Below are 27,411 nucleotides of genomic sequence, written 5' to 3'. Positions count from 1 at the left end.
TCATTTAATGACATTTCTGCTTAAGAGTGCAGTGGGGAAGTACAGGAAAAGAAGGAATGGATCACATTCACACGTGTCACTCACAGCAGGGTCTGCCTCTGAACCTACTGTATATCATACTGTATGAGCTTTGGTGCCTGTGAATGATCTATTACTACAGGGGTTCTCAACCCGTGGGTCGCGACCCCTCGGGGGGTCGCCAAATTATTTTAGGGGGTCCCCAAATTATTTTCAAAAAAAAGAAAAAAAAAAAAGATTTAAAAAAAGAAAAATAGCAGACCTACAAGCTCGTAGCGCGCCACTCGGTGGCGCGCTATGAGCTTGTAGATCTGCTATTTTTAAATAGCTAAATTATAACAATGCTTAAAACACCAAAAGGGGTTCCCGCCCAAAATGGTTTAAGGTTATTGTAGCAGTCAATTTATATTGGGGGTCGGGAGGGGGCGGGGCGGGGGTCCCGAGACGTTGCCAAAGCATTTTCGGGGGTCCCCGGCCAAAAACGTTGAGAACCCCTGTATTACTAGACCAATGCCCGGCTGTAGAGCACCGAGTCAGTAGCCTGGAACTCACCTATGCTTTTTATGGCATAGGCAGCTCCCGGCAGGATCCGCCGGCAGAAACTATGCGCAGCTGCTAGACATGAGACTAATTAATTAGAGCGACAGAGAGAGAGAGGAGTGTGCGTGTGTATGTGTGTCAATTTAACAAAGGTGCAGACGATCAGTAATCAGCAGAGAGTGAGTGATGTTTACGCTACTCTATGCCGAATTGAAGTGGACTCGGACCCAGAATTTTTTTCTCCCTTGAAATAAAAACGTCTGGGTTTCCGAGGCTACCGAGTCAGTAACGATGGAAGTTGGAGATCCATGCCCCACCCGGCTATGCAATACCCGTTGTACCCATGTCAGAGTACCCGTTACCCATCTGTCTGTGTCCCTTTTATGCCCATATATGGAGATTTATGTATCTGTCTCTCTGTGTCCTTTATTACTATATATGGAGTTATATGTCAGCCATGCCCAAGTATGGAGTGTGATGTCAGAACAGGCCAGCTCCATATAATAGACCCTGGTCAGGGGCCTTTTGTGGCGCTTCTGGACAACCGTGGGTCCGACGGACTCGACACCGGGCACTGCACTCCCTGTGGGGGTGTGAAACGCGCGTGTCGAATTTGAAGTCGGTGGGGCGAACGATTCTCGAGTTACGTGCATTACAGCCGTACACACGTACGTACAGACATACATACAGACAGACGTACACTACAAAGACATGGATTCACCCAAAGTCAATACTTGAGGCACTCAGTGCCCTGTCTTGTCTGCTCTGTAGAGGGAACTCCGTCCCCTTGAAAAATAAACATCTTCATGTTTTCTATTGTAGAGGGTATAGCTCCCATCATCAGTAATGTTTCAATGGGAGCTTGTTTTGTGCAGGTATTTTCCACTTAATCAACGCCTGCCATTATGGGCAGACAGGGCTGTCCACAACTTCTCTGACGTGTCCTTTGAATAAATAAGTGAAAGCTATACATTTAGAACCAAAAACCAATATTTAGATATTTCATTAAGAAATGAAACTATTTATCGTCAGTTGTCACATGCATCAACCACACCTTCTAAAGATGTGTATTTAACCGCACGAACCCTAGCGTCCCTATTCTGGGCGAAAACATGGCGAAAAGAGACGGGCATTCGTCAAAAATAGACGATCTACAAGCTCACAAGACGTTGCTATTTTCGGTGAAGAGATTATAGGTGTGGACTGAGGGGGAAAAAAGGAAGGAACCAAGTACAGACCCTTGGGGGAACAACACACATGCAGACATTTTAGGGGGCAGGGGCACAAGCAAAAAGAATATGAAATAAAACGCTCTACTCTCATAGTTACACGTTTAAACACTGCATGGAAATACATAGTGAACTGCAGCAGGGAGACATGCTTGCACCACTAGTTTCAACTCAACAATGTTGATATCGCCTCTGTTGTTGCGCCCTCAAGGGGTGACCTCGGGCACACACGCACAATTACTTTGACTCTTTCTCTTTCTTCAAGAAAACTTCTTCAGACCTATCTTTTTATTTGACGGATATATACTGTAACATACTAGAGGTCCAGGCCGAGTGTTGTGTAATTGTGGTTTCATAATTAAAACAGTGCCTATACCTCAGAGTTGACTGTAACCTAGTAAATAGGGCTGGGGGATGTGGCTCTTCAGATTCAGTGTTGGGTAGCAACGAGTTACTTTTAATATATTACTGTAATATTATGTTACCCAGTAACGAGCAGTGTAAGGTTTTACTTGACCAAAACCAGTAATATTACATATTGTGTAAAAAATAGAAAAAAGTGAAAATTAATATGATTATGTAATATAATAATATATTACACTTGATTCCAAGTAATAAGTAATATACTATTATTACTTTTTCAAGGAGTAATATGTAATAAGTAACATATTACTCTCCTGTGTAATGACACTGTTCAGATTATGGGAAGACATTGATTGATAGTCTCCTGGTCAACAAATAGTCTGTTAACCCATTTAGACCTGAGGCCGAATCTAAAAAAAATGGCATGTCAAGATTAATGTCAAGGACCCCAAATATTATATGCAATTGGTCGCCGACCCCCATATGTTGTTCCAGCCTCCAGGGACCCCCCGGAAGCAAAGATTTAAGTTAAAAACGCTCTGAAAGAATATAGATTTGCACCACAGTTTCACTATTTTTCGAAAATAGCAGATCGTAGCACGGCACTCGGTGCCGCGCTATGAGCTTGTAGATCTGCTATTTTTCAATAGCTAAAGTATAACATAATGCTTACAACACCGAAAGGGGTTCCCGTCCTGTCATTAAATTGACATTCTTTCGAGGAGACTACTACTACACAGTACATTTCCCTTTATATTTGATAAAATATTTAAAAAAAAGAGGAAAGAGGAAATAAAATACAGTTACCACCATCCAAGAAAGGGGCACTTTTTTTTTTACTGTGATAGCAAAAGGGCAGGGTCTTGACTCTCAAGTACGTGCCTGCCCACATGGCCTCCATACGTCTTTGTTGTATATAAGTACATACATTTGTACACGTCCTCAGGGCCATAAATATGGACTGTGCGGGCAGTGAGTGTGTCTACCCTGGGGCCTGTGGGGTGGGGGCCAGGTTGGGAGCGGGCCCCTCCAAGGATGTGAGTGGGCCCCTGCGGGTAGGGTTGGAGATCCGGCGCTCAAAAAATCTCAGAACTTTTTTTTGGCTATCCAGCCTTCATAAGTGTGACGTATGATGTTTGCTCAAAATCAAGTATAGTCAAACAACATTAACCAAAATTACACAATCATCTAGAGCAGTGGTTTTCAACCAGTGGTACGAGGACCTCCAGTGGTCCTTGAGGGGGTTCCAGGTGGTCCCCAGCTAAATGATGGAGAGTTGGTAACCAAATGCACCCTTCAAGATGTTTAAGTCTTGAGAGCGTTTCATTTTACGCTCCATTTGGTTTCATTTTACACTCTCAAAACGTATTATTATTGAAAACATCTGAATTACTTAATTTACAAGAAGTCTACACAATTAGAGAATGTATAGAAATGTAGAAGAATTGTTCTTTTGATCAACTTTTGCCGGTTATCTCTCCTCTAAGGTACCAACATCAGCATGGAAGTTTTGGTTCGTGGCTCAAATGCAGAATAAATAATGAGCCTCGACATGAAAAGGGTTGAAAACTACGGAGCCCCTGAATGGCCATGCATTCAAAATATATTTTATCAAGATCATTATTATCTCGTCCGGACAAGATAATAATTATCTTGTCCGGACGAGATAATATCTTGTCTGGACGAGATAATATCTTGTCTGGACGAGATAATATCTTGTCCGGACGAGATAATATCTTGTCTGGACGAGATAATATCTTGTACGGACGAGATAATATCTTGTACGGACGAGATAATAATTATCTTGTCCGGACGAGATAATATCTTGTCCGGACGAGATAATATCTCGTCCGGACAAGATAATATCTTGTCTGGACGAGATAATATCTTGTCCGGACGAGATATTATCTTGTACGGACAAGATAAAATATATTTTGAATGCATGGCCATTCAGGGGCTCCGTAGAAAACCACTGATCTAGAAAAACCCATTCGTCCACCGGCCACGGTTTTCATCAGGTTCTTTACGGTTCGTAAATCAGCCCCGACCACTGTTCCACAAGTAGAGAGGCATAAATGGAAGATTAAAAACATATGTTAAGTGAGGAAGGTATATTTGATCTGAGAGTGACCCTCTTTCTTTGTTATTTAATAATATATGATGTATAAATAATTAAAAATGAATCTGATAATTAAATAATGAGCCTCGACATGAAAAGGGTTGAAAACTACGGAGCCCCTGAATGGCCATGCATTCAAAATATATTTTATCAAGATCATTATTATCTCGTCCGGACAAGATAATAATTATCTTGTCCGGACGAGATAATATCTTGTCTGGACGAGATAATATCTTGTCTGGACGAGATAATATCTTGTCCGGACGAGATAATATCTTGTCTGGACGAGATAATATCTTGTACGGACGAGATAATATCTTGTACGGACGAGATAATAATTATCTTGTCCGGACGAGATAATATCTTGTCCGGACGAGATAATATCTCGTCCGGACAAGATAATATCTTGTCTGGACGAGATAATATCTTGTCCGGACGAGATATTATCTTGTACGGACAAGATAAAATATATTTTGAATGCATGGCCATTCAGGGGCTCCGTAGAAAACCACTGATCTAGAAAAACCCATTCGTCCACCGGCCACGGTTTTCATCAGGTTCTTTACGGTTCGTAAATCAGCCCCGACCACTGTTCCACAAGTAGAGAGGCATAAATGGAAGATTAAAAACATATGTTAAGTGAGGAAGGTATATTTGATCTGAGAGTGACCCTCTTTCTTTGTTATTTAATAATATATGATGTATAAATAATTAAAAATGAATCTGATAATTAACAATAAATAAATACTGACAGTGTAGGCCAGGGTACCCCAATAGGCGGAAGCATTTCTTTTTTTTCGGGGGGGGGGGGGGGGGGGGGGGGGGGGGGGGGGTCCCAGATATAAATGGCATTAAATGGGGGTCAGTAGCCTATGCAAGGGCAAGACCTCGACCTCACGCGTGCGGACTCGGCCCCCAGCCTGGGACCCTAGTCAAAATATGGCCCTCGAGGAAAATTAATTGGGGAACCCTGGTGTAGGCCTATCTGTAAGACTGAAAACCCACCTCTTCAGACTCCACCATGGCCCGTAGCACTTGCCCCTTAGATAGCACATTATGTAGACTTAGATAGTACTTTAAACAGACTTATAGCTTGTTATGTAGACAGCTCTAGAATTGCACTTTATGTAGTCATAGCACTTTATAGTACACATGTATAATATATTATATAGTATATTATGTATAGTTTACATAGATACTCCACTGTTACGTTCTTAGTTTACGCATGATTCATGATAACTACTTTTTATACATGTGATGTATGCCATGCTTTTTGTTATTGCTTAATGTAAATCGCTCTGGATTGGCGTCTGCTAAATGCCTAAATTGTAATTGTAAATTGCAGCACTACAGCCTACAGCCTAAATAAACCCACCATCTCCACTTCCACTAAACAACCACGAGATGGCACTGTATCAACCTTAACAAACATTTTCAATTGGACGTTGTTTAGGATTAATATTATTCTCCCCAGCTTTTCTGTTGGTTTATAATCATGAATCATCGGCCATCTCTGTGTGAATATCTTGATAGATTCTGAATTAAAATCCCATGTATGTCTAACACAGTGGTTCCCAAAGTGGGGTCCGGGGACCCCCAGGGGTCCCTGAGGCAGTTCCAGCTGGTACCCAGCTAAATGATAGTTTGGAACCAAATGGACCCTTATGGGTCTGTAACTCAGAGAGTGTACAAATTGAACCAAATGGCCCCGCTCTCAGAGTTAAATTGATTGATTGATTTTACAATATAAATTGGGGTCCTAGATTTAAAAATGCCATGAAATGGTTGTCCATAGAATAATGCATGTCAAACTGGGGGTCCTTGAAATTAAACGGGTTGAGAATCACTGCTAGAGCCGTAAAAACCTTCTCTTATGGGGGTCCCTGCAGCATATTATTTTCAAATGGGGGTCCGTGGGATAATTAGTGTCAATTTGGGGGTCCTTGGCATGAAAAGGTTTGGGAACCACTGGTCTAACACATGAATAGACTAGGCCCATCCATCACATGCACTCAGTCATATCAAACGTCTTCATCTGCCGTCTTGTGCCAAATTATTGTGCAATTGTCAAAATGTCACCAGATAATTTGGAAAATCCGGGATTTTCTCCTATATAGTTTCTGCTCACAAAGCTGCTGCAAGCTCGCTCCTATATGAATTGTAGGCTGCAGCACGGGTAGGATTCCCATGGGAGAAAAGCTTGAACCATCCCAGAGGGGAACCATCCCAGAGGGGAACCATCCCAGAGGGGAACCATGCATGTGCTACATGCTCAGCGTACATGTGACATTTTAATACACAACGTGCAATTAGGAATATATAATATGGACCCGGAGCTGTAAGCTGTTTTGGTTCCATTTATACATTCTCAGACCTGGACAGAAAAAGACTTGCTCACCATATAGAAAATATAAGTAAAACTCCTTAAACTGAGACTTAAGAAAAACATTTTTCTTTATTTTATCATGCTCATAAAGTGCTCTGTGCTCAAAGTGCAATTAAAAAGCAAACGTTTCGGTCCTAGGACCTTCATCAGTGCTATATGTGAAGGTCCTAGGACCGAAACGTTTGCTTTTTAATTGCACTTTGAGCACAGAGCACTTTATGAGCATGATAAAATAAAGAAAAAATGTTTTCTTAAGTCTCAGTTTAAGGAGTTTTACTTCTATTTTCTATACGGTGAGCGAGTCTTTTTCTGTCAAAGTTACCCTTATGTTTTTGAGACCACCGCTACCGTAGTCAAGTCTAAAAAAAAAAGACAAAGAAAGGCGCAACAGTTTTCTCAGTGCTACATTCTCAGACCTTAAATTAATATTCCAGATTTTTTAAATAAGTACATTATTTATACCCTTAAAGCAATTTTAAAAGCACATCATGTAGTTTCAGTATCCAGTAGGCCTACGTATATACAGCCCAGGTGGATGAAACTGTTTAGCCTGCTATGCCTAAACATGAAAATGCAGAAATTAGCAGGAGGATCCTGACCGTATAATACAAATAATGTTGCTGTGCCAAGTTTTTGCGCACGCCTCTCTCTGGGCTAGGAAGATGGCTGTGCGCACAATGTTTACATTTACTGAAAGCCAAGCCTAAGTCTAGCCTATAAGCCTCAAGAAAACTATGAATGTAAATAGAGAAATAAGGCAAAACAAAATAACATTTAGGAATCATCACCTGGAAAGCTTGCGCAGTTGTGTGAGAGCCGTGGTACCCATGTACATGTGGTGGAGCAATCCTCACCAGGGATATATATGTCACCAACAAAAGGTGCTCTGTCACTGTGATGAGGAAAAGAAACAAGAATCATGATACAGGTGTGGCATGTTTTGCAATACTTTGCTAAAAGCCTGAAAACAGCAATACAATTACAATAGAGTTAATGCTATACAGGTAAGAAAGGGAAATGCAACATAAGACACGTGGATCATTCACAAGTTCTTCCAGGAACTTAATAATAATGAAAGATAATAGCCTACATGGAATTTATAGTGCTTGTGTGTGTGTGTGTGTGTGTGTGTGTGTGTTTTATTGCGTGTGTGTGTGCGGGGGGGGGGGGGGGGGGGACTTTATTAGGAAAATAACTAAGATAAGCCAGTCAGATCAGAAAAAAAAGCAGTATAACAAGGTTGAAACAAAGTCAACTCGGAAAGGCAATTCTGAACAGGTGGATCTTCAGGGCGGTTTTGAAGGTAGGGAGGGGGCATCTCTGACTTGTTTTGTGGGAGGGGGCAACCACAGAGAAGGCCCTGTCGCCCCAGGTTCGGAGCCCTCTGCCTGGTCCTGGGTTGGAAACTTGGACCTCCAGGAGGTCAGTCAGTCTAGCAATGCCAGGCCACAGAATAGGGGGCGTAATAAAATGTGTTGAGGTAAGGTAAACACATACATCAACTATACATCAAGTGTAGCCGCACCTAACATATACATCACCTATACATCCAGTGTAGTCTACCATATACATCAACTATACATCAAGTGTAGCCGCACCTATACATTGTGGAATGATCTTCCATTCTACATCAAGGCCAGCCCTACCCTGGAGAGTTTTAAATCCAACTTGAAAACCCACCTTTTTTGTCTGGCGTTTAACACAATTTGAAGTTGTTTGTTTGTTATAATTGTTTTGCTGTTTTGTTGATTATTTTTGCTTTGCTTGGCTTGGCTTGGCTTGTTTATCCCATTTTGGACTGAGGCCGATTTGAAAAAAGGCCTCTAAATCCTGACCTAAGCTTTCTGAAAAACTTCAAATATTCCCGTCCAGAAGGGTTAGAACACCAAAAAGGGTTCCCGCCCAGAATGGGTTATTATTATTATTGCGTTACATGCTAATATTACTGCACTGTAGATAGACTACTGTCTATCAACTGCTGTTGTTTTTAAATGTGCTATATAAATACAATATGACTTGACTTGAAGTACACTTATCTGATCTGATATATTATCTACATAAAGATAAAGACAAGTAGCCCTGGGAATCAAGGGTTCACATGCCATAGATTCTCCAGTGTCCATATACACAGCATGTGGAGCAGCTTGATGTACAAGTACACTTACCCCTTAGTTCAACCCTTGATGCTGAGTGAGTGCCAAACAGGGGGGCGTTTTTATGTTTTGGTATGAACCCGGCGGACCTCCCAGTCTCAGGGCAGACACATAACCACAAGGCCACTGACATTATACTGCAAGCTCATGCCATGAATTAAATCAAGTTTTGTCTAGTGAGTTGAATACAGTTTACCATTGGATAAAAACAAACAAATTAGCTTTAAATATATGTAAAACTAAGAGCATTGTCTTTGGGTCACGGCCCAAATTGGTTACTACACCTAAACTTGACTTATCCATAGCTGGTGATCCAAATTGCTGGGCATCGTCCTTGACAGTCAACTATCGTGGACTGAGCATGTAAATACAACAGTCAGCAAAATGGGCAGAGGTATTGCAGTCACAAGAAAGTGTAAATCTTATCATGTTTATTTTGACATCATGGGTCAAGTTTGTAAATCGTTAGTCTTGTGTCACTTGGATTATGGTTCAACTGTATGGTCATCTACTGTACGTCTAAAATTAATCTAGATAAATTACAGGTTGCACAAAATAGGGCAGCCAGACTTGTTCTGGGCTGTTCTATAAGAACTAGTATTGTAAATATGCACTCCAGCCTCTCATGGCTCACTATTGAGCAAATAATTTCCTCAAGTTTTGTTTGAACAAATTGATTATTGTCAAGATATACATTACACACCCACAATACAAGACATGCTGTTAATGGGCATATCTCTGTATTATAGTTCAAACACAAACTCAATGAACTCAATAATTTATAGAGCTATAGATTTTTGGAACAAGTTAGCATTGACATCCGTCTACTCTAACAAATAATAAATCAGCCTTTAAGAAAAAGGTAAAGAGTTATTTACTTGAATGACCAGTTGAAAGAACAACTTTAGGCTAAATACATTTATTGCTATTCTATACCAGTGTTTGTTTTAATCTGTTTTATACGTAATTGAGAATTGATGCATGTTATTTAATTGTGTTTTATATATATATATATATATATATATATATATATATATATATATATATATATATACTGATATTGATGAACTTAATTAATGCAATTCATGTTTTAGTTTTCTTTATTTTTTTTTATGTGTTTTGTAATATGTTGTGTGTGGACCCCAGGAAGACTAGCTGACTGCCATGGCATCAGCTAATGGGAATCCTTTTCAAATAAACAAATAAACTGGGATGGTTATCTATGTACATCAGTGCAAATAACTGATTTATGCATGAAAGCAGTGTTCTTTGCATAGTTTTTGTCCTTTAGGGCAGAGGTTTTCAACAGGTGGTCCGTGGACCACTGGTGGTCCGTGAAGGTATTGTATGTGGTCCCTGACCATGCAAAGTTGCGAAACAGAGAAGTGCACTAAATGACCTGGTGATGTATGATGAGTGATGACACGTCAATGTTACACGAAAAAAGTACAAAGACATGCACATCCAACCCAAACTTGGACAGGTACCGAGCAGCGAGTAGTATACAAATGAAGACGCTCGAACACTGTGGGCTCCGATGCTGTGACAAGTGCCTGTATTTGCACAAATAGGTGACTGTAACTGACACGTCAATGTTGTCATTTACTGGAAAGTTGGATGTCAAGAACTTCCACAGTTGTACGGGAAAGTGTACACTGTACGGGATTGACTGGTTGAGTCACCACAATAGAGGGTATGCGCGTGACATCATCATCAAACCCGGAAGTTATGCAGGAATGCCTAATGAGTGGCAAAAAACTACTTTCTGGCCTTGACAGCCCATACATCCAAACAGAAAAGTCATATCTGATTGCATTAAACAACATTAAACAATGTTAAACTCACTCTGCATGTTGCTTTGCCACTCGATCTGCCATTCACTTTAAGCGTGCGCATACCCTCCATTAGGAAATGTGATCGCGGTCGAGATCGTGGATTTCACAATATTACGCCATATACGGAAAAGTCCTTCTGCACACCTACAAAGGCCAGGTGTGTCGGATAACAGGAACTGATAAGTAGAAAAAAGAGAATCCCGCACACTGTCTTCACTTGAGATTGGATTTTATTGCAACGTTTCGGTCGTCAGACCTTCATCATGCCTGATGAAGGTCTGACGACCGAAACGTTGCAATAAAATCCAATCTCAAGTGAAGACAGTGTGCGGGATTCTCTTTTTTCTACAATATTACGCCAGACTTTCCGGTCCTTCATTGCCATCCCCAGTTCCTGCTTACTGATGCCTGTGTCCCTAGCGATGACATCAGGGAACGACAGTTTTCTACCTCTGGTCTGCTTTGAGGCAGGACTCCAGAGAAGAAGGGAAGATATAACCTCATTGTCAGCTCTGTAGCAGTGGCCGGCAAACTGTGTTCTTCTGGATCGGACTAGTGAAGAAACACGTGGAAGGTTGCCGTATATTAGATTAGTCGATGGGTGGCTCTTCCAAGACAGATTTTGCGCTCTCATTAGAAGACGGGTCTAAGTGCCATCCAACCGTTTCTCTAGTTTCTTTGAAAGTGTCCATGTCTCGGAGCCATAGAGTAGAATCGGCTCAACGGTCATCTTTTTTTTTTTTTTACTTTTAACATCTTACTAAGCTAGGATGACCAGATCTTATGCATGTCATTGCAGGCTGACCAGGCCATACCCTTCCTAGTTCATATATATCTTCTTCAAGATATATATGAACCCAAATACTTGTAGTCATCAACCTGTTTCAGAGGAGTGTTGTTAAGTGTTTTTATAATGTGGTTATCGTTGGATTTGCATATATTTACGTATTCAGTTTTCATCTCGTTGAGATAAAGACCAACACAGTTGGAGGCCTGCTCAAGAGACTGAAGGAGAGCCTGAGCGTATTCCAATGATTGACTGATAAGCGCGATGTCAAGCACGATGTGCCCATATAACCAATATAATAATACATAATGGCTGTTAAGGGCAACACAGCAACAGTGGTTGATTCTCAGTCAGGGTGGTGGTCCCTGGTTCATAATCAGTATAAAATCCCTGCTTTAGGGCTAAGACAGCCACCAGAGAAAGGTTTTTTCTAAGCCTTGAGAGCCTAGGAGGGCATTGAGACGTCTCAATTATACAACAGGTCGTTTCAAGGAAGTCTACATTCCGTCTACACCCGTCTCTCCGGTGGTCACCAGACTATTCCTGGTTGTCAATGTCAAGGAGCCAAAAAAGTATTTTATAGTTGTATTAATGGGTTGATGATAATGCCTGCCCTGATGTGAATGCATTTGCAGTATCTTGCTGCCCCCATGTGGCTGAAACGTAAATTAATGCATAGTGTCTAGTTTTAGTCATCTGAAATTATTTAGTGTTAGTCTAGTTTTAGTCGACTAAATATCATGCGATTTTAGTCGACTAAATCTACAGTTGATTTCGTCGACTAAAATGTATTTTGACAGGCCTTGATGGCGTTTGATTTTATACTTGGTTGCATGCTGAAAATAGACAAAAATGACGTATTTCTGATCAATTACACAACCCATGAAGCTTGAATTCAAGAAGATGTTTTAGTTTTTAGTTTCGACCGTTCGACGTTTCGACCCTTTAGGTTTAGGCCATAGATTTTCTACTAAAGTTTAGGTCCTACCCAAAGTTTAGGTCTTCATCAGGCGTGCGCGCGTGTGCGTGTGTTATTGCCAATTAAATAAAGTCAGTCTACTATGGAGCTCTACCAGCTCAGTGGCCTTGTGGTTAGTGTCCCAGGGACGCACCGATCCCAGGCCGGGTCATACAAAAAGACTCTGAAAAATGGGACCCACTGCCTCCCTGCTCGGCACTCAGCATCAAGGGTTGGATTGGGGGTAAGTCCCTGCGACATACTAGCGTCAAGTCCAGGGGGTGTACTTGTACATCAAGCTGCCTCACGCTACAGACACAGGAGATAGGCTCCTGCCCTATGGGCCTCATGGCTCGGCAAGGCTACTTACTTACTTACTATGGAGCTCTAAAAACAATTGTGTGCATGTTCCTTTGTCTCTTGATGTTTGACCTCCAGCACCTGGCCTAAATACAGGCAAAAGATGTGCACACTTGATGTTTTCGTTTTTGTCATATTCCTAAGTGAATAATTTGATGACCGGGGTCATCGATATTTCCGAATATCGTCATAAAACGACTGGCTTAGGAATGCGACAATTGATTGACAATTAGATGAGTTGGACGCACAGTTGATTGGGACAATTGATTGATGAATTGATCTGATGAATTGAAAAGGGTGGACCCTTCAATCAATCAATCAATCAATGTAATAGATTGATTGACTACTCATTTAAACGAACATGGTAACTGTCCATTTGGTTTCTGTCAAACTGTCACAAACAACATTAAAAAAAAATCCAGACGATTTTTGTACCCCATTTTTTCACCCAGTGTCATCTCATGTAATCCTGGGCGCTACACTCCCTCTGCCAACCTGGGGAGAGCAACGGACTGACCTCATGCTTCCTTCCTTCACTGCATGAGGAGTACAAGCTGCTTCTTTTCATTTGACAGGGGGGACTGGGTTAGCACTCATCGGACCAAACTCGAGCCCATATAACGAAACGTCTTCGGAAACAAGTTATGTCTAACAACGATAAGCTGTGTATATCCAAGACATTCATCTCAGCCTTTATGTTTGCGAATAGGTGTCCTTGGTGTTTATCAAGAAACCATCTTCATATGGGTCTATTTGTTCATGGTTCACTGGGGAGAACTCTTCCACCCTGGAAGTGTTCATCACATATTTTTTTGTATAATTTTCATGTCCATAATTACTCAACACGTAGCTCGTGCCTCCTCAGACCCCACCCCCAAGTCCCATACATCTCAGTCTCAGTTTAGAAAACAGGAAACAGAGGGTCTAAAATACAGAATTATCTGCCCCAAGCCCCTGGAGGGGTTTTAGGCATTCTCCATCATTGACTGACTCCTTGTGCATCTGAATTTAATTATTTTGTAAGTGAAAATAAACAAAGAAACAAACAACCTAGACAGCATCGCTACTAAATTGGACTACAGTAACATTCTCCTGGATGATCTGCCAAAAAAAGCAATTGGTCAACTACTGATTGATTGATTGAAGAATTTATTAACAGTTTGCAGAATTACAGTACATTTCAAGCACAAACTCAATACAAAGGCTGTTAACTGAGTGGACAACCCAATTAAGCATTACACTTGTTTCCAATAGGGTCCACCATGTTCAAATCATCAAAACATTTAGAGACGTACAAATAGACACTTCTATAGACAGAACAGGAATTCATCATAAAGGAGGTAAAAAGGGTAAAAAGGGAAAAGAAACATATACAGTGAGGGGGAAAAAGGGGTGGGCGGTGGCACAGAATGCTGCAGAACAGGTCCTCACCAAGGCTAGACAAAGGGCACACGTCACTGCACTGGTCACAGACTAAGCTTCGGTTCAGAATAGATTTTAAGATAAATCATCATTCCATAATCAGGCACTATTCCGGGCAGGTTTATAATCTCTGAGGTTCCCTGGCACTGAACTCCGAATAGATTTTAAGATAAATCATCATTCCATAATCAGGCACTTGTGTATATTCCGGGCAGGTTTATAATCTCTGAGGTTCCCTGGCACTGAACTCCTAACATCTCACACAAGACCAAGACAAGAGGCAACTTTTAGTTTAGTATGCCCCCATTTGTTTTTTGCAAATTTGACTTGATTCATCTTTATACATATTTGAATTTGTCTTGTACAGTTGTACTGTTTTTGTACTAATTTTATAGTTATGTTCATTGCTTCTATGATGTTTTATGCATTCTTTAATGATTTTATTTTATCTAAAGCACTTTCAGTTGCATTTTACTGTACAGTATGTACCTAAGCTTCTATATAAATAATAAATATAGATTATGAACAACAACAATAATAATACTCACTAACAAAAGTTAACAAAAAGCAGGTTTACTTTGCTGGCAAAAGAATCTCGGACGAGAACAATAGTGCGTTGCCTATACAGTAGCAACCACACAAAGAATAACAACCACCAGGGGTTATTTATGTATTGATAAAGGTATCTGAATTGACAGATCTGATGGGAGTTTTTGCTTTTATTTTGAGTCAAAATTACTTTTGCCCGAAATGGTATGGGTTAATTGTCACAATAGAAAAAAGATAATTGACAGTACCTTGATTCCTTGGACTGGAGGGGCTGACTGGACCTGGTTACTGCTGCACTTTGGCGTTTCTGTAGCCCGACATTTTCATTTCGTTTCACTCCGTTATTCAGTCCCTCTCAGTGCAGCCGTTTTCTGAGGGGCGTGGCCAAAGTGGGACTCTTTGGCGAATGGTTCATACTGGATCATCCCCATTGGGCCGGTTTGATTTTCACCCGAGAAAACCCCGCCTTCGGCATTGCCTGACTCTATATATTTTTTTATGCGAGTGGCTTGCGATTCAGGACCTGGAGCCCAGGCTATAGTGTTTTCTAAAAGGGAGAAATTAATGACACAGGTCAACAATGGAAACAACATGGAAAACACAATCTAATCTACTAGGAAACATAATATGATTACCAAGTCTTTCTCTCTTATCATCCTCCCTCTCTTGGCATGACATACATGCAGTGCATGGTGTTTCTGGGCTGTCTTTTTATTTAAAACAGGGGAGAGGGGGGGGACAGACAATACAACTCAAGAACAGCAACACCAGAAACTCTGTCCGTCTCTGCTGTCAGGATACTGCATCAAACTAGGTGTGAACTTGTGACAAAGCAATCCTTTAGAACCAGTCAAGCAATTCATTATATAAACATTCATGTGTTTTGACTCTCAAGTTTCTACTTCCATTTGTGACGGCAAGGACCTCTGCCAGGGCTTGTGGGTGTGTGTGCGTGTGTGTTGTCTTTCAGTGCTGGTATGAAAGGCGATGTACTGAAAAGCAGGTAGACACAAGGTTCTTCATCATGGCACGTGCCGCGCTGACGCACTGGGAGCAGACCGGACCTTTGTCATATAATCGCCTCGTACATTATATCATCTGTTGTTTTTCAATGTGCTCAGTGCTCACTACTGTATATCAAAAGGGCATAGCATGAATTTCTCACAGTACGGACCGTCATCGCAAGAACTGGTTGACAGGCTGGCAGTCTTGTGATGACAGACCATAGTTACTACACAATCAGAAACATACTCGAATTCATATACTTTTCCTCCCCACTCTCATCGACTGCAATGCATGCCATCAAATGTTCAGCTCCAGCTTGCATCCCAGTGCGACAAATCTGCCCGCTGGAATTGCCTGACGAGAAAGTGCCATGTACCTGTCCTTTCCTTCTTTACAGAGCCTCTGTAAATGGCAATGAGGCAGCTGGCCAGTGCCTCTGAGAGAAAAGGTCTGTACAAGTGCACTGTCGTCTTCTTCTTTTCCTTTCGGCTTTTCCCTTCAGGGGTCGCCACAGCGAATCATCTGCCTCCATGTCACCCTGTCCTCTGCCTCCTCTTCTCTCACACCAACTAACTTCATGTTCTCTTTCACTACATCCATAAATCTTCTTTGGTCTTCCTCTAGGCCTCTTGCCTGGCAGTTCCAACCTCGACATCCTTCTACCAATATACTCACTATCCCTCCTCTGTACATGTCCAAACCATCTCAGTCTGGCCTCTCTGGCTTCATCTCCAAAACATGCGCTGAACAACATGCGCTGTCCCTCTGATGTATTCGTTCCTGATCCTATCCATTACTGAGTCCCAGAGAGAACTTCAACGTAATAGTCTCTGCTACCTGACTCCAGCTCTGCTTCCTGTCTTTTCCTAGGTGCGACTGTCTCTAGTCTAAACCAAACAACCTGTGATATTATATTATATATACTGTCTGGTCCACTGGTATTAATTAACACCATATTAAATATCGATCACATCAAGACATCAGTGTGTCATTTGTCTCCAGGTTTATTTAACATCACATCCCTTTGTTTCCGTCATTAACGTTTGGAATACACCCAGGTACATCGAGTTCTAAGGACTTTTACTCACACCCTCTTGGCCTATATATTTAGATTGACAACTATGATTAGGAGGCTGGATACAGCGGACATGAGCTGCAAGCCAGTGTTGATGTTGATTCATGTCAAAACGTCCGTGGGTATTGTATCATTTGTGTGAACAAATAATCTAAACTATCTAAACTAAACTATTACAAAAGTCCTTAAAGAATATAATAATAATCACGGTCGAATAATGTGAAGGTGCATTTCGGCGTTCTTTCTATTTTAGGAAAGAAAGGCTAGCGGACTTCAAAATCCTTGGGAGATTGTTTTTCTGTTTCTGGCAGGCCCGGCATCCTCTTCAAGTGTAAAGTATTTTTAACGTTGCATTTCATCAACAACTACAGTAAAGCCATTTGAGATCCCCACGTCATGAGTTCTTTGCCGTGGTCATGAGTTGAGAGACGATGGTCTTTTAATCCAAACAGTGCTGACTCTCTAGAGTCTAGAGAACGGAACGGGTCTATAGTCTCTAGACACGTTCAGAGGCATAAATGGCAGCTTTGCATCCTGCCTGTATGACGGCCTTCAGGAGCCAGTAGCCAGGAACCTGCAGAGGAAACAGCAGCACAAACACTGATGTTTTACCTTTACTGTACTGCACTGTACTGTACATACTATAATATCTCTTCTCCAGTCTACATTACTGCTCGTGCACTATACTGCTGGTGCACGAGCAAGGTTAGATGACAACAATCCAATAACGAGACTAGTAGATGGTTGACATTTTTATCAATGATGTTTCACCACAAGCGAGCCCTGAACAAAAACATGCAACATACTGTACACACTCTCATTACATTGACATGTCACTATACTGAATAGCAGCGACTGTGAGTTTGAGTACCGGTCCGGTAGCCTAGATAAACATTTTCCTGATTGGTGTGTGAAAATTGGTGCTGTGGGAACCGACTGTGTGCTTTGAGAACCGACACGCGGGCATTGGTCACGACTCACGAGGCCATCTCACATTTTCCCAGTAAGACCTGAGGGTGATTCTACAAATGCCTTCTAAACCGTTCTTTCAAAAATGAAAAATAGCAAAATGACTCAGATGCTTCCCCGTTACTAATAGGTTGACATACGTGCATGTACTCAAGAAAGATGCAGGAACACAGAGTAGATGAGCTTGTCAGATGTATGGAGCACACGAGAACTACAGTGTAGACCGAACATGCCAAAAACTGGCCATCAGCGATTGTCACAAATCTTACCATGGCCAATGCCATGGGGACATATGTTAAATACACTATAGTATATACGTGTTTGGCTCATTATTTTCCTGGGCTGCACAATTTGTTGGGCAGCATTTCATATGCACCTCTTGTGTTCCACCACTTGGTGTCACTGCATACACAGCTAAGATTTTGTGAATAATCAAAGTTCTTTCAATGGATAAGTTGGCAATTACACACACACTGTTCCTGCTGTTCTACATACTGCCAACCAGGTGAAGGAATCACACATTGAAGCTTGAGATTAAAATAATAGCCAATCTACAGATGCATTGAGAGCTTCCATGCTTCCATAGAAGACTTGCAGTCGTGGCGACTGAAAACTTTACTCCATGTGTAAGATTAACTCTAAAAAAAAAAAACATTTTTAAAACAGTTTTTATGAGCCGTGAACATCAATGTTTTTGATATACAATATGAGAGATAGAAATGCTATTAAATGGGGATCCGTAGACTAATGCTTGTAAAAACTGGGGGTCCTTGAAATTAAACGGTTTGAGAATCACTGCTAGAGCCGTAAAGATCTTCTCTTATGGGGGTCCCTGGGCTAATTAGTGTCAATTTGATATCCTTGATATGAAAAAGTTTGGGAACCGCTGCACTAAGAGGATGCCTGGCAGCTGAGCTGATGTTTGATGAATGGTGGATGACAGCCCAGAGAGTAAAAATCACACCCGTGTGAAGTAAGTGGTGCAACTCCGTGTGGGGGACCAGGGGGGGGGTTCCACCCACAGGAACGCACCCAGGGTGCCGGCCCGATTCCGGCGAGCCGCCCCGCGTCCGAAACGGTTGAGAAATGACAGAGTTACCGTGTGGGGGCACCTCTACTGTACCCTCCACTGTACTGTACTGGCACACCCGAAATCACCATATTATATCATATATACAGTTAATATGTGCGTGTGTGTTTGTGTGTGTGTTAGGTTGCTCACAGGTGGTGAAAAACAACCATGCTGTTTTCGTGCTCATACCCAGACACCCAGACACCCACCCAGCCACCCACCCACACACATAGTCACTTAAGGTTGCACCACTTAAAAACTTACTGATTCAGCGTCGTGCTCTAGTCCAGTATCATGGTGTGCTATTTCATCGTCCCGGAATTCCTTGATCAGCTGAAAAAGAAAAAAAGATGCAACTCAGAAATACAACCTTATCGGGGAAAGGATCATATCCAAGAGAAGCCCCCCCGGTAGAATATAGTAGTCCCATTTCATCACGTTCATAAAATTGGAGCTCAACCGGACGAAAGCTGGCAAGGCAAAAAAACCCGTAAGTGATGTATTTTGCATCACAGTACTTCCGGTTGAAATGTTGCGCAATATGAGTATTATACAAGTGCATTAACGGTGAGGAAAGCGGCCTTCATCCTTAGCATAATATTTACCAATTTTTGTGTAAAATGTCATGCGAGTCATTTTGAGCTTGCGTCTGCTGTGAGACCAAAGCTGACTTGAACTCCATGACCATCCTCTCGGATTACTGTAGCTCGATTGATAATGGCCAAAAGGACATTTTTGAGGCAAATTATATATTTTTACCTAAATTAGCTCTTCGTGACACTGGCCACAAAGAAATGTCTAGATTATCCTAAAAAATATATCCAAGAAAGTGACCTACTGTAGGCCATTTTATGTTGCCGAAGTCAAAGAAAATGTGCAAAAGATTATTCAGGTTTACAATGACCTTAGTCAAAACACAAATTGGCCTGAGTCAATGTTAAATAACTGACAGACAGCGTTATTCACTTCACATACCAAAATGGAAACTAGTGTCCCTATCCTGGGCCAAAAACAGTTGATCCAAATTACTAGTCATATTGCAGTTCAACAAAAGCCCAGTAGGTGGCAGTAAATGATCATAAATAGAGGGATGACGCTGTTGCCTACCTGGGAATTAAACCAGGTTGCAGTTAAAGTATGTGATCAACAGTGGTGTAAAGTAACTAAGTACTGCACTCAAGTCCATTTTTCAGTACTTTTACCTCTACTCCACTACAATTCAGAGGAAAATATTGTACTTTTACTCCACTACAATTATTTGAAAACTGTAGATTATACAACATACATTTTGGCCATTTGAGAACAGCAGATCTACAAGCTCACAATGCGTGACAATGCGACTATTACTCAAGTACATTTTGAATGCTGAACTTTTACATTGTGGTATTGCTAAGTAAAAAAAATGTCATGGAGTACTTTTTTCCTCCACTGGTGATCAATGTGAGAAAATTCCAGTAGTTATGTATGTACTGAGTATCAACAGTAAAGTGGATCAATACAGTATGAATATATAGCTCAGATGGGTGAACCAATAGGATCCCCCGCCCTGACGTGATCCCACCCGCCCCTGTAGACCAAACATCACCATGGCTGGGCCAGGCTACTCTAACCCAGTGGTTCCCAGCCCCTTTCATGTCAAGGACCCCCAAATCGACATTTATTAGGCCACGGACCCCCAGTTGAAAAGATATGCCAGTGACCCCGATAAGAGAGGATTTTACAGCTCTAGCATTTGATTCCTAAACATGTTCATTTCATGGACCCTCAGTTTGACATGCATTAGGCTACAGACCCCGATTTAACGGCAGTGGTTAACAGTGGTTTTATAAATATTATAAAACCACTGTTCATTTAACACTGAGAGTACAAATGGAACCAAATGGATGCTAACGGGTCCATTTGGTTCCATTTGTACACTCTCTGAGTTACAGACCCATAAGGATCCATTTGGTTCATAGTTATCTCTAATTTAGCTAGGGACCCCCTGGAACTCCCTCAAGTACCCCTAGGGGTCCCCGGACCCCACTTTGGGAACCCATGTGCTCTAACCCTAACCTCAGTAAAACCATAGACATATATACATAGACGCCCCTTCCGGCTCTGAGGCGTGTGTCACCATTGAAGGCACTATTTTCCCGACATTCCTTGCGAAGAACAGCGGAAGCAAAGCGGAAGCTTGTCAAGCTTCCGCGTGCGTAACATAAGTCCCGGAAAAGACGCGCTGTGATTGGCCAGTAGTCACTTGAGTGACAGCGAGAGACGAGTCACATGAGTGACGTCACTTGGGTAGCGACGGTCGCCTTCAGCAAATGCCTTCAGCAATTCTAAATAAGAAAGATGCGGAGAACTGTTGCTTTGTGTTCACTCTTTAATGTTTTCTGTTAGTAATCTAATCCCCCCCTGGCTCTGATGTTGTATTGTTAATAACTTTGTTGTTTGTGTTTGTTTGTTTGTCTTGTTTTGTATTGTAATGTATATTGTCATGACTGTTATAAAGATTTGTTAAAAAAAAAAAAAAAAAACCTTCAGCACTGCACTTCCGCCTTCATTGGGATACACGTCGCTCCAATGAACTGCAGCGGCAAATGAGGCATCTATTTCTTAATATCTATGAGTAAAACTATGCCTGCTCGGGGAGCCAATCAGAAGGGCTATATCCTAGAGCTGTGGTGGGATTCATAATCACACGTCCCCTGGACAGGCAGGTCCTCCTACTACAATTTTCAGTCAGATGGTAAATGTCACCTGCCTGCCACTTTTGGATTCCCCATTGCACCATTGATAAGCATGCGACTGTGTGATATGAATAGCTGAACTGGCGCCTCTGTGCTGGATTTTGACCCAACGTGGCGAGTGTGACTGGCAGCAGCAAGGTGCTGAGAGGGTGTCGTAAAAGTGTGCGTGTGTGTGTGTGTGTGTGTGTGTGTGTGTGTGTGTGTGTGTATTCCTCCACATTCTTGGAAGTTGGAACAAATGTTGGACATGAAACGAGGTGATTGGTAGCCTGGCTCCAGCCCCTGAATCGCTAGCCACGGCCATTAAAACAATATGTTCTGGGTGAATTCAGATCTGGTGACTCTATTGAAAATCTGATACCGAGGCTACGGCCAATCAGCGCTGTTTCAACTCGATGATGTCGAACAACAAACATGGCTGCCCCCACTGTGGTAACCGCATCGATCTGGGTATTAGATCGCCCTATGATAAATAGTTGCTTTACAGAAACGACAGGTTTTAGAAACATCATCATCCGACATATTTGACTGTGTTTGTTTACAATAATGCTTGCTAGTAGCGCTCATTGACCGTGTTTGTTTGGTTAGCAACCGGGTTAGCCACATTGACAACGACGTCATCTGCTTTGCTGCCATCTTGACTGGTTGGTGGGAACCAAATCACTGAAGACTGCCGCTTTGGCAAAGTGTGAACTACAGCATGAGTGTTTTACTGACTGACATGCAGTAGTTTGGTGTATCTCTCAGGGTCGTTCTCCATCAGCTGTCTGATCTGGCTGTTGTAGTGCTCGGACACGCTTTCTTCCACGGCCACTGTGCACGCCATAGCTCCTTCTTTACCCAGCAGCGCAGAGGATGCCCCTGCACACGCACACGCGCACACGCACACACGCACACACGCACACACACACACACACACACACACACACACACACACACACACACACACACACACACACACACACACACACACACACACACTTCAAAGTACTGACTGTAATCCCTCAGTATGCACAGTATAGGATAATTTATCCATTTGTAATTAATACAAATGGTATGTATGACTGTAATTCTATCATACATATTATAGTGTGGGGAAAATACCCTGTCTGCTGTCTATTTCTTCGCAATGTGTGTACAGATTGAGACATGAGACGTGGTGGTCTTGGTCACGTAGAGAGTAGTGGTTTTCAACTTTTTTATATCAAGGTCCATTATGTATTATCGGCATTTGAGCCACGGACCACCATTTGATGAGATTTAGCCTCGCAGATCCAAAACTAAATAATGTTTTGGTATCATTGGATAAGATTTAGCCCACAATTCCATGCTGTATTAATGTGGTACAGTGATACCATAGGAGACTAGAGATAACAGGCTAATGTTGATCAAAATAACAATTATTTTACATTCTATAATTGTGTAGGGTAGACGTCTTGCAAAATTAAGCAATGCAGATGATTAACAAAAATGTTACTCTTGAGAGTGAAAAATGTTACGCTCTCAAGAGGTAAAAGATCTATAAGGGTCCATTTGGTTGTCAACTTTCCATCATTTAGCTTGCGACCACCTGGAACCGCTTCAAGGACCACTGGTGGTCGCCGGACCGCTGGTTGAGAACCACTGACCTAGAGCGAAGCCGGCGATGTTCCACAGAGGCAGGAGGGCAGTGGGTCTGACGCGGTGCTCTCCCAGAACCTCGTTGAACTTCTTCAGGTGGCTCTTCTCCTGGTCCCACATCTCCTGCAGGAGGGAAACCACATAAACTGTTATTTAAATAAAATGTTATTCTGTGTTGCTCACCTAGTGTAATGATTTAACACCTGTTGAGTCATTCAGATTAGAAGGGTTTTAGGGTCCTATACAGACAGGGGTGTAACAGTTTGGTAAAAATGTCTTTTGCACCTCTCAGGATTTTTTATCAGTCCGAGTGTGTGACTTGACTACTCAACATGGATTATACCCCTGCCCTTGAGATGTTATCATTTTAGCCTAAATGTCTGACTGTCTTTACCTTATGCTGTTTACATTTCTGACTCAATTTTATTAAAGTGTCAAATCACAACAAGTTGTCTCAAGACACTTTGTAGAGCAGAGACCCGACAGAGATCCCACCCTGAGCAAGCTATTTTGCGACAGTGGTAACTAAAAAGACAGAGAGGGAGTTACAGGCAAATACAAGTAGTAGCAATAACAATAAATATAATAGTGGTATTGTATAAGAATGTTAAGATATAATATACAGTGTAATGACTACTAAAATCAATCAATCAATCAATACTGTTTCACAACTGCTTCACAACCAGACACCAGTGAACTGAGTGACAGGTATGGTAATAAACAACAGTGGAAAAGCACGATGCAGTCAAACTCAATTTAAAGTCCTTTGGAATAAAGCAACAACCAAACTACATGGTGTGTCATAATAGCACAATCTTTATAACTGGCATAGAAGTTGCACATGAAAATAAATATGAAAATGCAGTAGCGGACATACTCAAAACCATACAGGATTTCTATATCTATTTCTAATCAAAATAATATGCACCTTATGTATGTGTTAGCACTGTATATCTTTTCCTCCCCAATTTAGTCGTTATGCCAATTAGTTCCTCCCCACACACATTGCTGTGTTGTCACTGCCGTTGTATCCTACCAACTCACCTGCCAGTGAGGAGCCCCCACCGGGAGGATGTAGCAGAGCGTTTGTTCGTTACTCCCGCCCAACACTCCCTGCTGACAGCAGGTACAGGCCCAGCCCGTACGAGTACGGGCAGTGAGTGTGACCAATATCAACCTCCCCGTTGTTGCTTAGCACCGAGTGCATGGAATGCCGTGCTATGAGCTTGTAGATCTGCTATTGTTTTTAAATAGTTAAAAACGTATGCACATTTTTGAATATATATTCTTTCACTGCAGATGTTTTTAACGCAAATATTTGCTTCTGGGGGGTCCCCTGGAACAACACATTTTCAGACGGGGGTCGGCAGCCAAATACATATAATTTTTGGGGCCCTTCCTTGACGTGAAATAGTTTGACCACCAATGATATAGAAACAGGTTTTCACTAGGATAGGATTTAAGAACACGTTGTAGAATCTGGTCTCAGGTCTCAATGTGTTAAACATTGAGACTCTGTCTGTGACGCAACACTTCCATACCTGTATGACGCGTCCCGTGGAGGTCTTGCCCAGCACAGCCATCTGGCCAGCGTAGATGCGCGAGGCTCCGTACTCCCCTGCGTGGTCCACCCTCAGCATGCTGTGGAGCACAGCCTTCTCATCGCTGTCCAGGTCAGCAGGCAACACGCTGTAGGCCCGCCAGCACTGGAGCCCTGCTGCAACCCCTAGTGGGACAAAATTATACATCTGGCTTGTAACTAGGGATGCACCAAAAGGGAAATTCTTGGCCGAAAACGAATACCGAATATAGGAAACAGTTGGCCGAAAACCGAATATCCGAATATGATTAATATTATATATCTTTTTTTCCTACCATTGCTGTCATGGCCGTACCTTAAAGCTACCTGATTTATGGCAAAATAAATGATTATGGCAAACCTTAACTTAAATAATAATCACTATTATGGGTCCATAAAACATTTATTCAGCTCTTTTGAATGCATTAATTGCATACACTATTCGGGGATATATTTTCTGCCTATTCGGGCCGAAACCTAAAAGGCCAAAAATGCTTTTTTAGCCATTTTCTGCCGAATATTTTCTGTGGCCGAATATTCGGTGCATCACTACTTGTAACTAAGTAATTTAATTACAGAAGGATTACTTTATTATGTTTTGGTAGGCATAACCTTATATTTATAACCCGCTCATGTACCCCGACACGACACACACTTTTAATTTCAGGGACCCCCTTAAAAGGTATTCATTATTAGGCCATGGACCCCCATAAGTCTACACTTGTTGTACACACTCTGAGTGAGACCCATGAGGGTCCATTTGGTTCCTATGGTGGCGGCAGTAACTCAGGGGTAGAGTGGCCGGTAGAGCCGGATGGGAACCGTGAGGTTAACACTTACCAGTTCGATCCTGGGTATCCCCCAGAGTTAAGGTCCCTGCACAGTGCACAGTGACCAACTCAGTGGCCTTGTGGTTAGAGTGTCCGCCCTGAGACTGGGAGGTCGGGGTTCAATCCCCGGCCGGGTCATACCAAAGACTGTAAAAATGGGACCCAGTGCCTCCCTGCTTGACACTCAGCATCAAGGGTTGGATTGGGGGTAAGTCCCTGCGACATACTAGCGTCATGTCCAGGGGGTGTACTTGTACATCAAGCTGCCTCACGCTACAGAAACAGGAGATAGGCTCCTGCCCCATGGCTCGGCAAGGCTACTTACTTACTTACAGTGCACAGTGTCGAAGTGTCCTTGAGCAAGACGCTGAAACCCTAATTGCTCCCGATGAGCAGGTTGGTGCCTTGCATGGTTTCAGTATGAATGTGTGTGAATCATAGAGTATATAAAAGGATAGAGACTGATCTGGCGCGAAGCTCCGCCCCCTCTGCTATTCATGTCAGTGGAAGTTGCTCAGTGGCGTTTTGAAGCACCCTGGAAGGACCGTCTCAAAACATCTACTTCCGCATTTGACCACCACATTTTGGTGGTCAAATGCGGAAGTGCAACCGAGCGCTCAATGTTAAAGCCCAGCTGCACGGGGTTTCCCGGTCATGAATCCACGGGTCCGCCTGTAGTCCCTCCTCTTACCACTAGGGCCCAGTGATTCAACGTTGGAGTGCCTCACTGGCCCCTTGGTGTGAATGGGTGAATGTAATGCACAATCTATGTAAATAGTCAGGGGAAAAAGATGGCTCTGTCCGTCCATCCACCCGTCTGTTCGTCCGTCCGCCACTTTACTCCCAAATTTGCGGTGCTCCTGTATTATTATTAAATGGATATATTTGGGGTCATTTTACTTTTTTTAATGATTTTTTTAAATAAATGAAAATCAATCAATCAATACAATTAATGAAAAAAAGTAATTGAATAAATAAATTAAAAAATAAAACATAGGCCCGTCACGCATTCGAAGGTCAATATTAGTTACCAGAAGAACCAAGGGTGTTTTCAATTAATCTAACATGATTAAAATGTAGTTTGAAGTTACAATGGTTTAAGGGGCGTATCTGATCAAATGAACATCAAATATCTAAATACTGAATCAAGAAACTAAAAAACTGTCCAACACAAAAGCCAGAATACACGTTACGATGATCTAAACGTGTTTGAAAGTGAAATAAAAAATAATAATTAAAAATGTGGTTTAGAAAAAGCATGACTTATTAATTGTCATATCGAAGTTTTCCTACCCTTAGAAGAATAGATTTGTCTTGAACTTGACGGGTAGACGGCATGGTGTGTGAGCGCGACACGAGCTCTAACAGCCCCGTGCATGTTGTCAAAGATTCCCGAGTCTAATTTAAAAGGGAAACTTTAAAATAGAGAAATGGTTCCAAATGTTTCAGAATGACATTCAGACGAGCATGGACTGGAGGAGCAACCACAACACGGGCGCTTGACAGTGACGTTGCGCCCGCCGCGCCTACCCGGTGTTGTGCGAAAATCTGTTTCCCTGTCGAGATCTGTGTCTTGACTGCTGGCCAGTGGCCACACAGATGCATAATATGGGGCAGTCGGCCAGATGTCTCTGCTGAGTGCTGGGCAAGAGACATCACAAGAAGACATGATGATGACAAATCATACAGGTGTCGGTGTGAAAATAGAAAATTTGACTTTTTATTGTCAGACTCATAATAATGGTTACTTACGTGTGCGCGCGCGTGCTAGTGGTGTGCGTGTGCGTGACAGCGTGCATGCGCGTGC

The 27,411-nt window shown here is 42.1% G+C and overlaps 1 protein-coding gene across 2 annotated transcripts; it reads right to left on the bottom strand.

The window, feature by feature from the left end:
- Window positions 1-16,710: 16,710 nt before the first annotated feature.
- Window positions 16,711-27,157, bottom strand: LOC306936844 (5-demethoxyubiquinone hydroxylase, mitochondrial-like). Of its 2 annotated transcripts, none has more exons than XM_079520476.1 (6): window positions 26,898-27,157; window positions 24,737-24,921; window positions 23,204-23,318; window positions 22,293-22,436; window positions 19,105-19,173; window positions 16,711-17,373 (listed from the first exon to the last, which is right to left on the bottom strand). In XM_079520476.1, the coding sequence occupies exons 1-5, from the start codon at window positions 26,980-26,982 to the stop codon at window positions 19,148-19,150; spliced, it is 555 nt and encodes a 184-aa protein (XP_079376602.1). In that variant the 5' UTR covers window positions 26,983-27,157; the 3' UTR covers window positions 16,711-17,373; window positions 19,105-19,147. The 2 variants fall into 2 exon arrangements, with proteins under 2 accessions (XP_079376602.1, XP_079376601.1); XM_079520475.1 differs by having other exon boundaries at window positions 22,297-22,436.
- Window positions 27,158-27,411: the final 254 nt, after the last annotated feature.

Source organism: Electrona antarctica, assembly GCF_951216825.1.
Source record: "Electrona antarctica genome assembly, chromosome: 14".
NCBI lineage: Eukaryota > Metazoa > Chordata > Actinopteri > Myctophiformes > Myctophidae > Electrona > Electrona antarctica.
This window is presented reverse-complemented; position numbering and strand designations above follow the sequence as displayed.